Genomic DNA, 17148 nt, shown 5'->3' with positions numbered 1-17148 from the left:
TTTCCACAAGCATTTCCTTTGAGGGACAGCTTCTCTACATGGTCCCACAGTGCCCTGACCTTAGTCCTCTTCCCTTTTTTTCCCCTATATTTTAGAGCTTCAGCATCTCACCTGCTAAGTCAGACCCAGCCACTAATATGACAATTTGAAGATTTCCTTTGGCTCTGTCTCTTTTAAACCTCAAAGAGTTTCTCTGTGATTTCCTGACAGGCAACACAGAGCCATCACCCACACTCAATATTCTCTCTTGATCAAGCACTAATTATTATTCATAACTCCACACTCAGCAAAAACTACTTGTGAGCAAGCCTCCAAAAGGCCACATTCTTTCAGAGACAAAATCAGAAGTTGCTAGGCTCTGCATCCTCTTCTCTAACTAAATGTTCCTTTTACCACTGCCCACTTAAGAGCTCTCCGTATTTTCCAACCAGCAATTAAAGGACCATTGTTTCGGGAATTTTAGCACTCCCATGAGACACAAGGGAAACAAGACAGAGAAATAAGGAGAGGAAGAGAAAGTGCTGCTGAAAACTTTACTAAAAGGAGCAGCAAAACTTGTGCATTTAATGGGTACAAAGAGTGAGTGATGAGCACTAAAGATGACAGACCACATGGCTACCCACAATTACGGAGAGTGCTCGCTTCTCACATGTCACTCAGAATCAAGGTCAAAGTGTCAGATTCAGAGAGGTCTCCAAGTCAGGAGGCTATTTCATGCTCTGTCCCCTTGGATTCTTACCCCTCTGAGCTTGGCTTAGCTGTCCTACAGAGCTAAAGGGAATCCTGAGCAAGTGTAGATTTCAGCCATAATTCCTGCGTGCTGACCATTTTAATGAAAAACTTCACCTTGCCAGCATAACGCTCTTTAAATTGACCATCCTTGCAACGCTTGCGTCTTTTGATCCACTGCCTCACATAAAACTGGCTAACCTTTCAGTTCATTATGTTCTTAAAATTATTGCTCTGTTCTTAAAATCATTGCTCTGCATTCACAGAGTGAAGCTATTCACCAAATTAGTATGTCATATCTGAGCTACCTACCCGCAAATTTCTAGTCTCCTCACTTAAGTGGAATTGACTTGCCAACGCACAATGAAAAGAAGATCAATAATTACAGACTCCAATTTGCCATAGATTTGTTAAACTTCACTTCCTGCTGTCATGCCCTCAATAGTTATGGTCAGAGATGCATCCCTGCAATCTGTTCTAGCTAGATTACATATCCCTCTGTCTTCCAAACATTCAAAGGAAACCAGCTGGAAACACTGCACTTACTGCTATCAGTGAAGACTGTATCCATCTACATAACTGTGCCCTCAAGAGGTTACAGACAGCATAACTTTCACCTCGGTTGTCAGCTCTTCGAAGCACTTCAGCAGCAATGTTCACGAAGCATGCTGCTGAGATACTGCAGCAGCAGTTTGCAGACCATAAACTGCAGGCTGCTGACAGCCACTGAAGAAATGGCCAGCCTTGGAGTGTTGGCTGCTTCTCGTCACCCGCTACCATGTTTTGCCTTGGAAGAGGCTCAAAATAGCATTGTTTTTTTGTGGAAGGAGTTGCTGCAATGGCTACAGAGCTGCCACGTGATCTTCCATGGGAAAGGAAGTGGTTCCTATAATTGCAAATGGGTGGAAAAGTCGTGATGCAACCTTTCTATTAGAGACATAGACTCAGTGCATCCCAGAGTCATCTTAAAATATACGTATGCTCTGTAGCTGGGATTATCTGAAATAGCACACACGGGCTAAGTATGTAAAAACAACGAGTATCTACAGAGCTCTTCTGACTCTGCACAGATCTGCAGTTTCCTGCAGGCTCTGCCACTCAATTTTTTATAAGAGCAGATTTATGGTATAAGCACTCATGAATAATTCACTCGCATGAGTTGCCACATACAACTGGGGGAAATCCCAGCTGTAAAACCTTGGCACCACTTAGCTCGCGCTACTTCTGTACAGGTGCTATTCCACTGACCTACTTGGAGTTACTTTTCCTTGCCCTGCTGGAAGAAGAGGATCAGGCTGTTTGCTTACCACCTCTGGAGATTACACCTCCCTGCCACCTCTTCACAGCAGTAAACATGTCTCCAGTATTGGATTAAGCTAGTTTTAGCAGCCCTGGTGCTCTGGCCCACCACAGCTGCAGGGCAGCATACATCTCACCCACCCACGGGCCTCCTGTAATATGCCACTGTCAATTGGCTAAGTTCTTCATCAAGTCCATGTTCTTAGATCATGCTGAGAAAATTATTTAGATCCCGGACTAACAGAACACCATTAAAACTTTAAACTAGCTACGCCGAGCATGACCATGCTGATTTCTAAGTTCAAGAAAAATACAGTTTATTCAGACACCCACCCTCCGCCACTGAAAGTAGCAATCGTGTTGGTGCAGGTGACTCAGATGAGAAGAAACAGAAAGTGAAACTGCCTCTCCATCTCCTTGCCCAACGCAGAGAAAGGCACAGAGGATGAATTAACAGCATCTCTCAGTGCTCTGCTTATTTTTCCGCAGGCTTTTTCTTCACAATAAAGATGGCAGGGGGTTCTTTTACCCCCAAGAAAAATATTTGTGAGGGTTTTATTTGGTTAGATCTCCAGCTGGAGGCCAATTAAAGTGACAATCACAAAAGTGCCACTGAGCCACAGTCAAAGCACACCCCATGGTATATAACTAAATCTATAATGGTTACACAGGGAACAAAGACCTGGCATTCCTAGATAGCAAGTAATCTGAACAGCTCATGACTATCTTGATTTAAAACAACCTAATAATTACAGAACCTAATTTCAACATCTGGATAAATGTTGTCATGTCATTTAAGCAATGAAGCTATGCTGACTGATGGCAGCTAAAGATCTGATGAAGGATGTAAGGATCTGAACTTTACCTTAATCTGTGCCTTCAGTTCAGCCAAATTATTGCCTGCACCACCTGGCCTCTCTCCCTGATGACCCCAGAGTCAGTTTTTAAGCAGGTTAAGAAATGATGGGTTCTCGCTTTGTTCATTTCTCACACATTTCCAGCAGCACTGAGCGAAATGAGAGACAACCATAAAACCCAGCAGAGGGGAAAATTGGACATGCTGTGTAAATAATTTCTGATCTGTGAATAAAGTTGTTGGCAATTCTGATTTTCTACCACAGGTTCACGGATCTTTGAATTGTCACCGACTGAGGAGAAGCACTACATGCTCACACCCTTCCTGGAGGGAAAGGATGCTGCGCAGTCACCTGGGGCAAGCTCCAGGAGCGGTCATGGCATGGTCTGAAGAGTCCTCCTTGAGCATCCTGCCTGGCAGAAGGGTGCACACCTTCAGTCCACACCATGGGCACAGGTTTCCCCACACCTCCCCTGTCCCTTGTCTGTTCGTCCGGCCACCCCTTGGGCTGTCATCTTTCACCAAGGTGGCTGTAACCAGACCCAGGCACACAGCACCACCAAACGCAAATTAAAACCAGATGAGCAGAGGCAGCAATTGGAAGGAGGGGGGCGGTTAAAGCACAAGCAGAGCCTGTGATGGCTCTCGGTGAGAACAGCCAGACCGAGTGGACTTGCAGAGCGTCACTGAATCGAAAATCCTCTCCACCCCCCAGCTGCCCGACCGGAGTTTTATAAAGGAGCAGCCTTCATGAAGCAGCAGCTTCCAGCAGAGTTAACTCTCAGGCAGCTGCTGCGTTTTCCAATTGTCAGCCAGATTAAACACAGGAATGCAGCACCGAGGGGCGAAGTGACAGGGGCACTTTGCTGTAAAGCGCGGAAAACGCCCAAAAAGTCAGAGCCAGGGCTCCTGGCAGCCAGGAGAGAGCCGTGCCAACATGGCCTGGCTGTGGGCTTGGCACAGGTCCCTTCCAGAGCCTCAGCTGTGTCCCCCAAGCTGCACCTTTTTCATCTTGTGCCTCCTCCTGGCTGCATGCTGGCGATGTGCATGTGCTGCCCTGCCTGGGTGCATCCCACTTTGCAGGGCAGAGGGGCAGAAGCCCCCCCTTAGCTGAAAGCAGACCCAGAGGCACATCCCAAATGCTGGTGCCTGGGCAGAGAAACCCATCCCCTTACGGGGGCGAGCGCACGCCGAGCAGCACGAGGTGACAGTGAGTGCCACCGAGACGCGTGTCAGCGATGACAGGAGCGCGATGATTTACTCGGAAAACAGCCCTATAAAAAACACACTGGAGGATCCTGCTTATTGTCTCGTACCCTTCAAACACTCCACGGCTAAGGCCGTGCAGTTCGCAGGCTAAAAAAAGGAGGGGAGGTAATTCTCCCACGCACTGTCTAGACCACAGGCTCCACAAACCCCACACCCCACCAGGCAGCGTGGACCTGGCAGGGCTCCTCCTGGCAGCTCGTGGGCCACATCTACCAGGAATAAAGGTTCCCTGCTTCCAACGGCGGCCACAGACTTGCCAGATGGTGGAGGGAGCTGTTGGTGACAGGAGTGGGAAGGAGAAGGAGGAGAGCCAGGGCTGTCCTCACAGTCACACAGCCTCTACTCTGCAACACTTTGCAGGGCTCTACGGCCCCCACACTCCTCCAGGTGCCACCACCTGAGCTAAGCTCTGCTGCAAGCCTACAAAGCCTACAAAAAAACCTCCACAAAGACACAAGTTAGTTGGTCTTCAGCACACAGAGCTGCACCCAGCAAGCTGAACCTGTCGTGCAAGTCTCAAAGGTCATACAACAACCGAGCAGGGATTTACGCGCAAGAGAGCGACCACAGGTGACCAGGCCTTTAGGCCACGTTCAAGCCATCCAGACAACCAGCTCAATGGTCAAGGGAGCCAAGAGGTCTCCTTCACTAGCGGAAACTTGGCATCAATCCCTCCTCTCCCCAAAGCACCACACGTGGATGTGGTGTCTTCAGCAGCCTGAAGACGCCCCCGTCCCCGCACGAGCAGGCAGCACTTACCCCCCAGGAACTGGATGCCTCCTGCCACCCTGCCCACGGTCCTGGAGATGAGCTCGGACACGCAGCAGCCCATGAGGGCCGTCAGGGCCACCAGGAGGAGCAGCCCGCAGCCCAGCCCCGTCACCACCGTGCAGATCCTCCACTCGGCGCTGGGGATGGCCTGGAAGGAGGCGTAGCGGCCGCACTGCTCCACCATCACGGTCGTCTGGCGGCTCTCGTCCCGCACCGGGTAGGAACACCGCCGGAAAGTGCCGAAGGAAACAGACTTCTCCAGCTGGGACCCCAAGAGCCAGTAGGGCATGAAGAAGCCCACGCAGGAGGCTGCAGCACAAAGGAAGGAGAGGAAAGCCCAGACCACGCCGGCGCAGGTGAGGCTGGAGGCCATCTTTACGTGCGCGCCGAGCCCCCTCGCGATGGGGGGACAGGAAAGCTCCTGTGTGTTTTAGAGGAGGTTTGGGGATAATCCAGAGTCTCTCAGCCTTGACAAATCCTTGCGCTGGGAGAAGCCCGGATCCTAACAGCGAGGGGGATGTTTCCTCCCATCATGAAGACAAAGGTCCCTGATGAAAGAACAACAACAAAAAAAAAGAAGAAAAAGGCAAGTTCAGAACCATTGAGATTAGGGAAAAGCAACGTTTATCTGCCAGAGCATTTCTCCTTCCTGCAGCACTTTTCATGAAGACATCTCATGCCTCTGTCCCATCCTTGCGAGCGGCCACTAGCACCGCTGCCGGCAGCTGTGGGGACGGTGACGGGAGGCGGCGTGGCTGTGCAGGCTGTGCAGCCACCGCCAGGGCTTCCCTGCCTACTTCCCCACTCGCTTCTCACCCCCGTACATCTTCATCTTTCCCAGGCGAGGTCTCGGTTGTTATCCTTCCTCCCGCAACGCCTGGGGAATGTACTTTAGATGGGGCCCTGCAGCTTCAGTGCAAAACTGTCCATGGCTTTTTAAGCCTGGACCCCTGTGGCAGCAGAAAACCTCGCTAACACAAAGCCTCCTCTTCTTTGCCTCTTCCCAGCCCAAAGCCAGGACCTTTAACTCCTCTGCTTCCTCCTCAGAAAATTCCCAGCCTCTGAGCTCTGTACCGGCATGACCGAGCGCTTTTGGCTGTCACAGAAACGCTGCACCCCAGAGGCTGGGGGCACATTTCTTGTTCAGTCCATGCTGGATCGCTGCTCCTAGCGCATTTGTAAATTTATGATCATCTCTCACCGTTGCTGCCAAATTAATCCCGATAGCTATTTACAGGGGCTTTTTTTCTAAGCATGATTAGACGCCAATCAGTGAACGCAATTAATGTGCCAGCAATAAAATTAAAACTCCTTCTGCACAAGGAAGGAACGTAGGGGAAGAGTCTGGAAGTGAAATTAAGCATGTGCACCGCACAAAAGTTTTGTTTACTTTTACAACACTGCGAAAAAGAAGTCTTTTCCCTAACGTTGGCAAAGGCCTGTGCCACTTCCCAAGAAGCACACGCCTACCTCCTCGCAGACGTAGCCCATCTGCAGAAATGCCTCCCAACCTGCAAAAGCCCCAAACCCCGAGGGACAGAAACTTGGCGGAGGGCACGGGCTGCCCCCATCCCTCCAGAGGCATCTTCTCGGGGAAGGATCCGCCCGTGCCTTGGCGTGGCACCAAGCGGCTACGGCAAAGTGGGTCACGGCACGCGGGGAAAGCGTTCCCTCAACCGGCAGAGGAGACACGGCTGGAAATAGGGGACAACATGGAGGCTTCCAGGGGCAGGACCCTACAAATCCAGCAGGACCCTACAAATCCCCCAGCAGGACCCCCCACCTCCCGCGGGCTGCCAGCCAACGCCCGGGACTCTCTCTGGGGAGCGGGACTCGCCAATTTGGCCCCAAAACCCCAGCCCTAAAGCAGGAGGGGGCGGTGGAGAGCTGGGGAGGGGGGGGGGGGGGGGGGGGGGCAAGGGAAAGCGGGGGCCGGGAAGCGAAACTCGCCGGGGTGATGCGAGGGGAAGGCTGCGGGGCGGGAGGGGGGCGAGGGGCTGGCAGGGCTGCAGGGGGGGTCCGGGGGGAGCAGGAGGACAGAGAGGGGAGAGGGAAAGGGAGAGAGGTCCGGAGCGGCTGGGGGATCCGGGAAAGACGGGGGGCGAGGAGGGGAAGGGATGCTGGAAGGTGTGGGGTTGGGAGGGCAGGAGGGGAAGGGGGACCGGGGGGTCCGCTGGGACGGGGAGGGGATGCAGCCGGGTGTCGCTGCGGGGAAGGGAAGGGGAAAGAAGGCGGTGGGGGAGGGAAGGGGGTCCCGGGGCTCCGGGGGCAGCCGGGTACTTACTCGCAGGCCGGTGCCGGCAGCACATGGGAGAGCCCCGCCGAGGAGGGGGGGGGCGCGGGGGTGGCCGCCCCAAAGCGACTGTCCCCTTGGTCCTCCGGACACGGGAGGGACCGGGACCCTCCCCAGCCCGGCCTCCCCAGTCCTTCCCTGCCTTCCTCGGCGCGTTTCTCTCTCTTTCTCTCCCTCTCTCCCCTCCCTTTCCCCACGTCTGATGCCTCGGGAGGCAAGGCGCTCCGCCGCCTCTCCTCCCACTTCCCCGGCCGCCGCCTCCCCGGGCGGGACCCGCCGCGATCGGGGCCGGGGGCGAGGGGTCGGGGGATCGGGGGGAGCTTCCCCGAGCCCTCCCCGAGAGGAGCTGGGGGGTCCCGGCTCCGTGGGGCCGGCCCGGGGGGGTCCCGGCTCCCCCAGCCCTCCCCCGGGGTGAGCGGGGCGCTGGAGCCGGGGGGCGAGGGGAAAAAAAGCCGGAGGGGTGGGAGGGTGTCAAAAAGGGGAGGCTGCAGCCCTTAGATGGGGAAAAAATAAAATAAAATGGGGAAATCTGCCGATGGCGTGTGCGTGCGAGCTGCTGCTGATCCAGCGTTTTGATCGCAACAGTTTTGGGAGGCGAGAGCAAATGTGAGCGGAGTACCAAGCAGCTCAGCCCGGCTGCGCCAGGGCCAGGCGGAGAGGGGAGCCCCGCTCCCTTCCCTTCCCTTCCCTTCCCACCGCCTGAAGTGGGAAACTTTTGGGGAGGGATGGTGCGGGCAGAGCCGCTGGGAGACGGAGATTTCCTCCTCCTGCTCCTTCCTCTCCTCCCCGCAGCTTGAACAAATTCCCGCAGACAGAAGACAATTTTATGCCACGTTTAATTTATGGCGGCACCAGACGCGCAAAATCTCTTTGGTAATGTTTCTTTTACAGTCCGGGAACATGGCGTGTGATTTAAGTACTGATCATTAATATTATTAATGCTAAATGGAAGTGAGGTTTATTGCGCTCAGTCTGTATTTACACCATTTAATAGTAACAACAGTCATGTTCAGAATTAAATTATAAAGCCACTTTATTGGATTTAAAAAAAAAAAAAAAAAAAAAAAAAAAAAAAAAAAAAAAAAAGATTCTCCATTTTTTCCCTGTAATGCAAAGTCTTAAAATCAGAACACTACTGAAAATGTGTGTTTTCTCAAGGGATAAAAAATGGATGGGGAAGTACATAGCAAGAGCTAGTTTTCCACTCTAGCATTTCAAGCATATTCTTTGAGGAAAAGTGCTTCAAATAAAAGAAGCAGGCTACATATAGGTTCAGTGCTGGAAGCTATTCAGTGATGTGCTTCACAAGGCAGACAATAAAGGCATACCTCCAAAATAGCCATGCCTCCCCCCCCCCCCCCCCAGCTACATCCACAAAGCCTTCATCTGTATTAGCAACTGTTGTGGATCAGCCTGACCCAATCTCTGCAGCAAACCGGTTGGTGTTCAAAGACCTGATGGATATTCATGTGTCTTCTGATTCACTCTAGCACTCAAGACTCATTAGATGCCCTTCCAAAACCTGTCTTCTTGTTTAGTCTCATCTGAACAGCATCCTCTTTGTGTACACATCACTGCAGGGTAAACCAAAATGTGGTTAAGGGAGGATGATCTGGAGACTCGCCCCGAAAGTGTGCCCTTGATCCACGCCAAAACACGAATGGGGATGTGCCCATCGGGTGACTTAGTGAAAGGGCGCCAGGATGACTTTCCCAGGGGTGAGAGACGGAGCCTGCTCTGCCACATACCTTGCTAGCACCCTCCCCTCACATCACCTTTCTGCCTGCTGCCAAGCCTCCACCCAGAAAGTGCACCAGCACCCGGCTCCACTTTTGCACAGAGCTGTGCACTTCCCGATGAACACAGGTGCTCTTCAGTGACTGGTCTCATGCCTTCAGCCAGCACTTGGCTCGGGAGTTTCATCTCCTGCTGGTCATTTTTCCAATGTGGGAAATGACAGGGGTACAAAGCTAATGCTGTGATATTTGAACTGTGCTCTTGGTATAAAGAAAGAGGAGTTCAGTGTACCATTATTACGTTTGCAATTGCCTAAAGACCTGGTCTTACATTCTGTCTTTAGCCAAAGGCCTCGATTAGAATGAAACAATGATAAATGTATCTAAATTAGGTGCACGTTGGGATTAGATATGGGTAGAAATTGCTTGGCAGTACAGTGAGTGTGCAAAAACTCTATTTCATGCATGTAAAGCTTCTCAGTTAAAACTAACTTTGTAAACCTAGGGAGAGGCAAACAAGTCTGCATTTATTCATGCAATTTATCTCTTCCATGGTATATGCCAAGGTCCCCAAGTCAGTGTTTGCTTTGCTAATGGCATCTCTACAGCAGTCCATTTGCTTCCCTTATATGGCCTTTATATTCACTCCCTGAGCTGCTGCCATTCCACATTCCCTCATGGAGACTGCACACTGCGTTCTGCATCTCTCCTGGAGCATCTTATCTTGCCAACTGTCTCCGAGTGCCCCCGCAAGCTGGCCGCATGGCATACTCACTTGTGGGGGAATAAGCTTTATTTCACCATCCATTTTCTGTCAGAGAGACAAGTAGTTTTGTTTTGATTAGGGACAAAGTAAACACATTGCATGTATAAGTTAACATCCAAATTGTTATTCCTTCCCCCCCCCCCCTAATGTTTGCAATTCAACATGCTTCAACTATATCAACATTTGCTGCCCTTTTCAGGGAACATTGTGCTTAGATGTATTTTCACTGTGGAAACCAAAATATTTCAACCCACATCTAACCTGTCTGAAAGAAAAAGGGGGTTGCTACATGGCGCTTCTGGACCCACGGTCTTTCTTGTAGCCACAAAAGCAGACACCTCCTCAGAGCAGAGCAATAACAAAAGTCCTGGTCCCTGGGGTCTTGTCTATACTGAAATAGCAACTGGCTTTAGAATTGTTCAGGTGTTTTGATATTTAAGAGAATCCTCTTTTGATAGAGCCTCAGAGCTGGTGCAGGAACGCGAGATGTGGAATTCCCACTGCTGGAACCACCAGAAATCAGACTGGATCAAACGCCCACGAGCACACTGTCAGAAAACTGCCGTAGCAGGGAGATGGGAAAATATGCTTATAGATTTTACCGTCTCTCTTCTCCCTGATCCATTGACTAAGCTGCTGTTACATCTGGGGTCCTACAGCCTTGATGGAGCTAATCAGTGCAGCAGAATAAAGAGAGAAAAAATCCTGTCAGTGCACCTAAATCAATCCAGCTCGCACACACCACAGCCTCGGCCAAAGAATCTTTCATTATAGCATATCCTGTAAGACAATCCACCACCATATAAAATGCCATAGGGGAGTACGTATGTTCCTGAAAATGAAACAGATACTGAACCTCCATCTCTTTTTTCAATCTTTAACAAGAAAAAAGGAAAAAAAGAAGCTTTTCTTTTGCAGGCCACCATCTGGCTTTCTCTTGTGTGGTCCATAGGAGAGTGATAGCGTCTACATGGTTCCGAGCATCTTACAAAACTGGATCTTCAGGTCATGTCTGTACTCGATTTTAAATGAAAAAGAAAGGTGTAGGCACAACAACAGACTTGAGGCTATGTACTGGGAGCAACAGAAAGTCAACTCAATTATTCAAATATAGTCACTACAGACCAAGCAGACAAGTATTACAGGGAGCCATCTGATAATTAATACATTTACTTTAAATTCTGCATAGCAGTAGGAAAGAAACAACAACTAATCAGGGGGGGGGAAAAGTAGAATCTCAAGTCTAACACCTGCAAATTTCTCAGTCAGAGGAACGTAAGAAAAGAAACTCAAGTCACTAAATCATCATACATCTGTATGGTGTCTCTTCCAAATCAAACACATTGTATGTTTTCTAGCGTGGGTGGAAGTGCACTCCAGAGAGTTGGGGCTGTCACACTTGAACCTAAATCCTGGCCTAAAAACTTAGCTCTAGGCAAAACATCCTCTCTCCAGTTCCTTTCCAATGCTATATTATGATTAGGATCTATTTTTATGGTGGTTATGGTGGTAAATTTTACAGATCACATTACTGAAAATTCATGAACAGGACGCATTTCTGAAGCACAGCTGTCTCACTGGAAACACTGCTCCTGTTGCTAACATCAGCCGTGATCTCTGGACGCACCTACAAACAACATGTCAATGAATAAGAAAAAAAAAGGGAAGCATCCTTCGTTATGTGCAATAAGCCCTCCTTATGCTGTTTCATCTTTATACCGTTATTACTTATTATGTATTACATAAAAGCCACCAGGTGCTCCCAAATAGCAGCTACAGCAAATCAAGCTCCTGATTATCTCTTTCATGTCCTGTTGCTAATGAGCCTGGTGGCTGCGGGAGAAGCTGGGGAGGTTCATTCTGCACCAACCCCACGGCCAAGGAGGGGAAAAGCCTGCTCTGCCCTCACAAACTCTGCCAAGACGATGGAGCTCAGGGGTGACAGGTCCCAGACCCATCCTCCTTCAACAGGGAATTGGCTTAGTCCTGCACAGATGAAGGAGAACTGCACGGGTGATTTTAATCCTAAATTTCCACTCTTCCCAAGCAGGCTTGGAAAAACAAGGAACATCTGGATTGTGAACAAGTGATTTCTCAGACACTCATTTACTGGCAGCCCATTCCCTGTGCATATAGACCGATGCAAGCAATTTAATCGTGGCATCTTATTTACCAAGGGAATTTGTCTATCTTCCCCAGACGTTGTTTCAACAGCATGGAAGAAAGATCTAGGGAATGTCCTAAGTGCAGGTCCTGCCACAGTGCCTTCTTGCCCTTTTGGGAGCACATCTTTGGAGGAATATTTGTTTAACCACTCATTTAATGGGACGAAGATCTTCCCTTTGAATTTAAAGCCATGGTTAGAGATTGGTTTTCATCGCATTTAGAAATCAGGGGTGGAAAGTGACAGTGCCCAAGTCCACAAGGGTAGAGGGGGGCTAGTATGCCAGCATGGGGAGACTGCATGCCCTCGTGTCCTTGCTTGGGTGGGAGGTGACTTGGTTGCTACCCCTGAAGGGTTTGGTGCTCCTGCCACCTGTTCCGCAGGCTGCTGGTGGGGCAGGGTGGGTGTGGGAAAGGTGGGGGCAGGGATCTGAGCTTCTTTGTGTTCGCCACAAAATTTATCTGATTCATAACTACCCTATTCCAGTCCTAAGGTTCATGAGCTGCGTTTGCAGAACATGTGAGGCTGCCTTCCCTGGCATGTTTTGCATAAACTGTGTCTGTGTGAACGGGATGCAAGGCATCGCCGTGTTTCTCCCCCCAGCTTTTTGCTGCAGGACTGGAGCTGAGCTGCCTCTCCCCCCGAGCTGCAGCAATCGCCTGCATCTAGGTCACCATATTAGATCACATTCCCAAGGATGAGGCTAATGTTTTCTGGTGGGTTTGAAAGGAAAGCTGAAAATCCTCTTGTTGGGGACAAAGGGCAATTCATCGTACAAGTGGAAGCTCATTTTCCCCAGATCACACACAGAGGTTCATACAGCTCTCAGGCCCTCTGAGAAGCTGGAACCTCTGGACTCTTTCATGGCTTCATTCGTGGAAAAAATGTCACACTAACACTGACTTGAAACCCAAGCAGTGCCCCCTTTCTGGTTTATCCCCATCCAAAACACAGTGGATGCTCTCAGCAGGGGAAGAAACAAGTTCATTTTTTATAAAGCTGTCTAAAAGTCAATAAATAGCATCCACATATGTATATGTGTATGCATTGATGTGTTATGCATATATAATTATACCTACATATATATATATATAATAAAAATACAGCACAGGGAGTCAGTGAGACTCAAATTCACTCTGTGTAGCTGTAGACCCCAGGCTACCTGACCTCTGCTGCAGATGGAGGGGGGTCAGGCCCCTATTCAGCCACATATTCTAGCCAAGCCTTGTGTGCACAGGGCAGCTGCAGCAAGACAAAGAGGGATGTATCTCCGTTAATCTTTGGCTTTGGCCCGTGTTTTCCTTCCACATTACAAGTTGTTCATCCTGTGTCATTAAAAAACACTTTTTCCTCCTTCCATCAAAAGCTGTGTGCTCTGGAAAGAGCTCTTAGCAGCACGTAAAACGGTTTTCTCTATATTTTGTTGTAGCAAAATAACATAGTCATAGACTGTGCTTCTGCAATATAACTACATATTTCAATATTCCTTTTTGTGATGAAAAAGCTAATTAGCTAGGTCGTTACAGTTGCCACTTGTAAAGGGGAAGATAGTAATACCATTAATGTGCTCCCAGGAACTTCATTTATATTACCTCTTAACCTTTACAAGGATATTATCATTTCAATAATTAATTGCTTTTTGCCATTTAATTTGCAGTTTACCATTTTCAAAGGAAATTACCCATTAAACTGAAGACTCTTTAAAAAAAAATAAAAAATCCCTTACTTAACTATACACCACAGGCTGTCCTTAGAAAAGCTAGATATTTTGTAAGCCACTTTCACGTGTTTGTCTGAGACGAGAGGACTCTGTGGTAGCTCTGAATATTAAAGAACTGCCCGTCCCATGGATGTTTAATGATCTGGAGCAAAATGAGGCAGAATGGGGCCGAGACAATGCTGAGCAGGGAATTAATCCTTACCCTCTACCTCCAAATTCAGGAAGGCAATGCATCCTTTCTCTTTGATTGATGCAGTGAGAGTTGTCTTCCCTGTTCACAACCATCTCATTTCTTCAGCTGAAGTTGATTTACACTGCAATATGCATACATGAGTTCTTCTGCTAACTTCAGCAACTGACAAAATAAAGGAACTTTGGCTCAACCTTGGAAAGCACAGAAACGCCGGCCGTGAGTCACCAAGCGCTTACACACATCTTCAAGCCAGTGCCCGACACTTTGGAGAATGAAGCTCAACACACATATTCCTGCTCTCTCTCAAGCTTCTAGTAAAACAGCTATTCATTTCAATGAATCAAACATAAGCTGATATCCCTGTGGAGCTGTGCCGGCACATTATCTCTGTTACAGATAATAAAAAAATTGTGCCCAAATCTCACCACGCTAAAGGAAAAATGGATTAATATTGGTATCCAAGAAAGGGAGTCACGCATCCCAAGTAGGCTTATCTATGATAGAGTGAAACACATGCCTCTGAGAGATGGATTTGGATAGGAAGATGGAGAGGAGGTGACAAAGTGAGTGAAAAAATGAGATAGAGAAGAAGAGGAAAGAGAAGAAGCAGGTATGAACTAGATTATACCATTGATTTATGAATGAATATCTAGAAGTTTTTGTGATTCAGGTGCAAAAAATAAACTAGCCTTTGGGCAGTTCCACCTTCGCAACTGGCAAGTCAATGATATGTCACCCAAGATGATATGCATCTGCCTGATATGTCACATGCCCACAGGCACCAAGTGGATCATTTTACTGTGAAAATAAGACTTTCCATTTACTTCATTGCAAAATAAAACATTCTGTTTGTTTTATTTTTTTTTCACTCCCTTCCCCATGAGTATAAGAACAGCATTCACATACAGGATGTCATTTCCACTGCACTGATGCTGGAGTATATTCTCTGTATCATTTGCAGCAAAGTCAAAAACCACAGTCAGACCTAGTAGGGGTCAATGAGGTCAATGATACAAGTGTACTAGGCTCCTAGTTGAGAGGACTAGGTAAGAACTTTAGGATGAAATTACTTCTAACCATCTGTTTCTTTCACTCCTTTGATAGATATGAGGTCTGGACAATTAGCTATGGCCTTCACCATGGACTTTTAGATGGTAGAAGGTCGGTGAGATGCATCCCACCACAGGTACTTAATTATGACTTCAGGCATACAGGCTCAAGAGAGAAGAGACTCAGATCCTATTCAGAGCTCCCTATACCAGCAGTCACACCACTGCTAAAGCCCCCAAATAGTCTGCTTTTGGACAAGTGGGAGGAAAGCCTAACTCCACGTCAGCATCAGCATTTGTTGCCTTCACATTTCCGCAGTGAGGCACAAATATTGCTTGAAAACAGCCTGCTAATTTCTGCCAGTTAGTGCTGCAGCCTGCTGCTGCTTAAGGTACCTGATGTTTCATTTTACAGTGTTACTCTGCCTATATTACCAGGGCTCTGGATTTTATCATACAAAGGGCCATGTATGGGACAGAAGTAGAAAGAAGCCACTAACCATCAAAATTAACATTAAAATATTCAAAACCTCCAGACTGGCAGTTCACCCAGCATGAACTTGGCTTTCAGAAAGGCATGTGCTCTGCATGCACAACAGTGGTTTAAGGTCTCAATGCTGACATGAAGTTACCTGATGCATGAGGTACAGACAGGCTGACGGTGTTCTGCAGACAGCTCTACCTGCATGGACAGGATAGTCCTTGCTGGTTGGCATGCAAAAGGAAGCTTGGGGTCTATCCTGGGGAAGTTGATAATCTCTTGTAATTAATACCATAATTGGAGGTGCTGGAAATGCTCGTTGAGTTCCTGCCAGGGAATGTGAGTGTTTCACAAAGCTGTTGAGGCTGTACTGTACACCAGCCGAAGCAACCTACTCGGCTGCTGTACATGCTTACACAGAACCCCTGCGTTGGCAAAATGCTCGTGTGAGCAGCGAAATGTGCAACACTTGTTCCTTCAGATGTAATCACAGAGTGACATCAATACCATCCAGCCATCTGACAGCAGCCAGGGTGGCAAGGCTGAGCTGTCCTCCCTCTGCATTTAACGGTAGGCAGCCTGTCAGCATTACTAGGCTTCCACCAGCCATCCCATAGCCACACGGCGAGGCCAGGATCGGGCCATTCCCATCTATTCCTGGCAGAGCTGCCCAGGCCAAGTCCAGCTTCACTATTACAGATCGCAAATGCACACAGAGGCACCAAAGACACTGAAGTTTAGAAAAAAAGTTGCTTCCTATAACCTTTGCTGTCCTCCAGGGACATAATTATTGGCTTCCAGTGCACCAGCCTTAGGGATGCCAGCCCTGCAATAATGCCATGAAGGCAGAAATGACCACCAGAAAGGAATGGCTGGTCATTTTAGCAAGAAACACACACTTAAAACACACTTCTTAAACACACTTAAACACACTTCTTCTGGAGGTGGGGAGATCTTTGCAGAGAAATTGTTTGCAGCTCATCTGCAGTGACTGAGACCAGTGTCAGCCATTAAGTAATAAGTTATTTTTATCCACTGCAGCTCTCCAGCATCTCTGAGGGTGATGGCATCTCGCCAAGGCTTTGGAAAGGCTGCTTCAGCTGACACACAAAGATGAATTGTTGAGGCAAGCCTGGAGGACACTTCTGAGACAACTTTACAGAGGGAATCAAGTCTAAATATACCAGGTAGTTCCACAGTGGAGTTGCTGAGAGGTGTTTTTTGCTTCCCTCCTGAGAGATGACACAGAGTGTGACTTCTCCTGGCATTTTGGAAACTTTTGCTGCTGTAGCAAAGAAGTTCCATTAAATTCTCCCAAACAAAATTGTAATGAGTACTGGGGAAGCCTGTTTTTTGCACCCATACATGCACAGTTAGGTTTATGTCATAATGCTGAAATAAAAATGGCCATGTTTGTGAACAGTTTTTGTGACCTGCTCTGGCAACATCTCTAAGGTGCAGTTTCACAAGATAATGGCCTTTGTGGTGAAGCTGCTTGACTTTTGCCACTATGCCACACCATTGCTTGTTCCTTCAAAAGTTCCTTCTTCCCTCATGGTTCCAGATTCACTTTTTCCTGGCAAAATTGTCAGCTGCCATTTAAAAGGGAAGTCCTATACCAAAGGTCTTCCTAACCATATGCTCCTATCTCTTCTTTGCCAATACTTGTATTTGTGCAGGATTTGCTGGGACGCTGAGGTGAGAAATCTATCATTTTATGCAACTACATCAGCTACTGGACCCAGTATAGCAGTTATTAATACAAAAGACTGTACTTTGAATAATTCCTGTGGTAAAGAAATTGGCCAGAGCTGAGAGAAGC

General features: G+C 48.4%; 1 protein-coding gene across 2 annotated transcripts in view; it reads right to left on the bottom strand.

Annotated features, from left to right (window-relative positions):
• LHFPL6 (LHFPL tetraspan subfamily member 6) overlaps window positions 1-7455 on the bottom strand; it is a 140034-nt gene extending 132579 nt beyond the window's left edge. The window contains exons 1-2 of one of the 2 annotated variants that reach the window (XM_032185881.1): window positions 7209-7455; window positions 4913-5472 (exon numbers count right to left, since the gene is read on the bottom strand). In XM_032185881.1, the coding sequence (XP_032041772.1) occupies window positions 4913-5297 (385 nt within the window). In that variant the 5' untranslated portion in view covers window positions 5298-5472; window positions 7209-7455. Of the gene's footprint in view, window positions 1-4912; window positions 5473-5740; window positions 5963-7208 lie in introns of those variants that run through there. The other variant, XM_032185888.1, reaches the window with a different exon arrangement.
• Between the last annotated feature and the right edge of the window lie 9693 nt (window positions 7456-17148).

Source organism: Aythya fuligula, chromosome 1, assembly GCF_009819795.1.
Source record: "Aythya fuligula isolate bAytFul2 chromosome 1, bAytFul2.pri, whole genome shotgun sequence".
Lineage (NCBI taxonomy): Eukaryota > Metazoa > Chordata > Aves > Anseriformes > Anatidae > Aythya > Aythya fuligula.
This window is presented reverse-complemented; position numbering and strand designations above follow the sequence as displayed.